The sequence below is a fragment of the Zingiber officinale genome, chromosome 4B (assembly GCF_018446385.1).
Source record: "Zingiber officinale cultivar Zhangliang chromosome 4B, Zo_v1.1, whole genome shotgun sequence".
In the NCBI taxonomy this organism is placed as follows: domain Eukaryota; kingdom Viridiplantae; phylum Streptophyta; class Magnoliopsida; order Zingiberales; family Zingiberaceae; genus Zingiber; species Zingiber officinale.
Window position 1 is genome coordinate 83,933,853 of NC_055993.1, and position 4,181 is coordinate 83,938,033.

The 4,181-nt window shown below is 39.6% G+C and overlaps 1 protein-coding gene across 1 annotated transcript; it reads right to left on the minus strand.

Annotated features, from left to right (window-relative positions):
• Positions 1-2,933: 2,933 nt before the first annotated feature.
• LOC121977658 (UPF0047 protein YjbQ-like) lies at positions 2,934-3,951 on the minus strand. Its single transcript, XM_042530115.1, has 4 exons — positions 3,865-3,951; positions 3,573-3,633; positions 3,379-3,473; positions 2,934-3,276 (listed from the first exon to the last, which is right to left on the minus strand). Exons 1-4 carry the CDS (start codon positions 3,937-3,939, stop codon positions 3,235-3,237), a joined length of 273 nt encoding a protein of 90 aa, XP_042386049.1. The 5' UTR covers positions 3,940-3,951; the 3' UTR covers positions 2,934-3,234.
• Positions 3,952-4,181: the final 230 nt, after the last annotated feature.

Consider the following 4,181-nt stretch of genomic DNA (forward strand, 5'->3'; position numbering starts at 1 on the left):
AACCTGGTTCGGGTCCGAGGTCTTGGGTTCAAAACCCGGCTTCAACATATATATATTTTATTATTTTTTTTAAACTTCTTCCTCTTGGTAAAAATACCAAACGAACTCCAAAAATAGCATAAAAATACTCTAAAAATTTCTAAAAATCTCTAGAATTTTTCTAAAGCATTTCTAAATTTTTATAAGGACTTTTAGGACTCGAAATAGGGAAAATTGGGTCGTTACAATTCTCCCTCCCTTATAAAAAGTTCGTCCTCGAACTTAGAATAATTCTGGATATATTTCTGTCTCATGCTGTCTCCACGCTCCCCTAGTAACTTTCTCGTGCTTCTGGTTCTACCAGATGACTTTTACTAATGACACTTCTCTGTTTCCTAGTCTCTTGTCTGCTCTGTTCACTATCTGTGTCTGCTCTCATAGCTAAGATCCTCTTGGATGATCTGCACTGTCTGAGGCTGAATCACTTGGCTAAGGTCGTGAATACACTTCTTTAGCATGGAGACATGAAATACATTGTGTATTGCTGACACTCTAAGGACCACCCTTCTTACTACATGAGAGGTCGCCAAATGGGCCAAGAGGGCCGGGTCGTTACAGAACCAACAGGTCATGGATTGACCGGATGTTGGTTTGGGGGCTTTGGGACTTGGTTTTGGGCAAAAACCAACAGCTGGATCGATCAGCAGATCGATTGGCTGGAGCCCAATCGATCGGCCGATCGATTGGCTGGAGCCCAATCGATCGGCCGATCGATTGGGGTGTCCCTGCGAGAAGTCTTCATCCCAATCGATCGGTGGATCGATTGGGAGGAAGTCACAAGCGCACAGAATGCCTCTGGATCGATCAGCCGATCGATCCAGAGGTCCCAATCGATCAGTAGATCGATTGGGAAGGTGTTGTATGTCACGATAAGCTCTGGATCGATCCGCCGATCGATCCAGGCAAATTTTCAGAGCACAGAGGTGCTTTGGATTGATCCATGGATCGATCCAAAGCCTCCCCGATCGATTGAGAGCATTCCAATCGATCGGGATCCGACCGTTGGCGCAGATAAAGCCCGTTGGCGTGCGTCTTCTTCGGGAGAACTTCACCGATTCATCTAAAATCACTTCAGCGCTTCCAGAGCTTCTCCACAAAGATCAGATCGCCAATTCTTGAAGGTTCTTGGAGGCTTTCCAAGTCAAGAGGCGGATCTACAGCTGAAGAAGAAAGCTAGGGTTAGGGTTTCTATACTCATTGTAAGCTTTTGCTTGTATTTGTGTATCCTTTCCCTTTCTTCTTGTAGTGTGAACTTGTAGGGCTTCTCCGCCTTCGGTAGTTACCGAAAAGGAGTGTTTATTAGTGGAGGTGTGTGTGTGTGCGTGGATCCTTGGACTAGTCACCTCTTGTGAGGTGGATACCAAGTAAAATCCCAAGTGTTAGCGTTATATGTTTTTGTTTCTTGTATTTTCGCTGCACATCTTCGAAGAAACAAGCAACGTCAAGCACGAGCACGCGCCGAGCTATTCACCCCCCCCCCCTCTAGCTACATTTTGGTCCCAACAATAGGTTGTTTAGGAAATGTTCGACACTTGTACAAAATTTTTGTACAGCGGAACCGGTATGATCTTCCTAGGACCAACCAACAATTGGTATCAGAGCTAGAGTTTGCCTTTGTGTGTTTGGTTTTTAGTTTAATTATGCACATGTCATACATAATTTAGGCAGGATAATAGTAGGATGTGCTAACTCTGTAGTTGCAGACTCCAACTATTATGACTTACATATATTGTATGTGATTGGACCCTTGGACATGTCAAGGGCATTTATTGTGTGTGCATAATTAAAATATTAAATACAGCATGAGCTGTATTAGTTATTAGGATTTTACTTTTTTGTTTTGATCTAGATTACATGTACATTCCTTTGTGGAATATTAGATCGATATATGTAAAATTCTATTTTTGCCGTAGATCGTATCCTTGCAAGGTGTGGTACTATTGGAGGACCAGAAGTGCAGTGGAAAAGGAAGCTCGATGGACCTGATGGTATGGACACTAGAGCTGGCAGCACACGAAGGACAGTGATGGAAAAGACCATAATAGTTGGAAAATTAATTTCCATATTTATTGATTTTACTTACTGTGATGTGTGCTTGCTAGGTTAAAATTCCTCATCTTAAATAACTAAGTGGGAGAGGGATTTTTAAATAAATTCCATGGTCTCCATTACTGGTTTCACTACAAGAAAAAAGCTAAACAACAACGCTTTTTTGGCGTTGTCGTATGTACTTAAAAAGTGATGTTGTAGATGGTGTTGTAGAAAGTCATATCAAAGACAACGCTTTAAAAGCGTTGTGGTTGGTCACAAAGACAACGCTTTTTAAGCGTTGTCTTTTCGTTCTTAAAAAGCGTTGTTATAGATGTTGTTGTAAACATGCACATATCAAAGACAACGCTTTAAAAGCGTTGTGGTTGGTCTCAAAGACATTGTTTTTTAAGCGTTGTCTTTTATTACTTAAAAACGTTGTCTTTTTAAATTTATAAAAAATAGTGTTTTTCTTAAATAGCAAAAATTATAAAAATACTCAAAATTTACATATAATTGAATATCCACAACCACAATCATTTTTATAATAAGACTATTTAACAAATAAATAAAACTTTATATTATACAAACAAAATGTATACATATTGATCCACTAATTAATTTTGTATCATACAAGTTATCCTTAACTTCATGACAATAATTTTTCAAACACACAAGTTTTACAAAACCTCATCATTGACTCTTCTTTAAGATTGCTGGACTTAATCTTAAAGGATCCATATCCAGTAGAGAGCAACCTATACATCACATTGAAACAAAATGATCAAAAGTTACAAGCTAATAGTGTGAAGTGCTACATAATAGAACAAGTTTCTATGCTTCCTCAAAATGGAGAGAAATCAATTGTGTGCTTTCCTTAAAGAAGAGAAGAACCATTCCTGTCTTATTGAAACAGAAAGATAAAGCATGATTAATAGTCTTGCTGCTATTATTCGAGAAGGATGGTCGCTTGATTAGAAGAATTATACATAGGGAATGGCAATCATAAGCTCTTCTACAATATTTAATGCCAAGATCAGCACAGCAGTTCAATAAATCGTAACTGCTTTATCAGCTGATACTGATTTTTCTGGCAATTGCCAGAGATGAAAGAAGGCTATTTCAGTATTGGGTGTTAATGAAATTGGGAGGCTGCAATTTTCACGTTTACTCACCTTCCAATGTGTGCTTCCACGGTGCAGATCGACCCTAACACAATAAGCAAAGGATGAATCATAAGTAAATCGTCAAAAAAAAAATAATCCAATTCTATATTTTGCAGTAATCACTAAAGGGATCTATGAATATCACCTCTGGCACAATCCGATTCAGAAATGTTTCAGTGTCGCTCTGAACATCAGAGTCATAATTCTCATTTATGGTGAGAGAAGCACTTGTATGTTGCACTGAACAAGTATTTAACCTTCTGATCAGAAGAACAGCAGCAAAATGCAACGGACAATTTGTTTTTAATAAAATTGTAATCGCAGTCAACGAAAACTCACGGAAAAGATGAGCAAGGCCGCATTTGAAGCCCGACAAATCTTGTTGTATCTCTTCAACAATCTGGCACAACACCAGAAGCATACGAGTTATGTTTCATCACATTTTCCTATACATCGAGCGTCCATCAGTAAGAAATATAAGAGATCAAGTACAACCAAACGCATCTATCGATTGACCAGTGGATCATTTTCCAAACACAACAGGAAAAAAATTGCTTTTTACTGATTAATAAGGGAGATAAAATCAAGAAATGATCGGAAGAAAAAGAGACAGATTTGGGGGCGATTGAACCTTGGGGGTGATGAGATGGCATCCGCGCCTCTGAGCAGGGACGACGACGGTCTTCTGTGCCCACTTGGCGGCCATGGCCTCAGAGACAGCAGTAGAAATGCCGGCGGCGGCCACGACAAGTGTACGAGGGCCCTTCTGGGATCTCAAACGGGGGATCGCATGGAATTGCTTCTTTAAGTCCAGCAATCTCTTCTTCTGAAAGGCTTTCAGCTATCACTCTTAGAGCCATCTTCTTCAACTTGTCATCAGCACACCTGGGGTTGTAGGCAATCAAGAAATTTTGTATGAAAACTTTCATACATGTAAATCTCGTACTA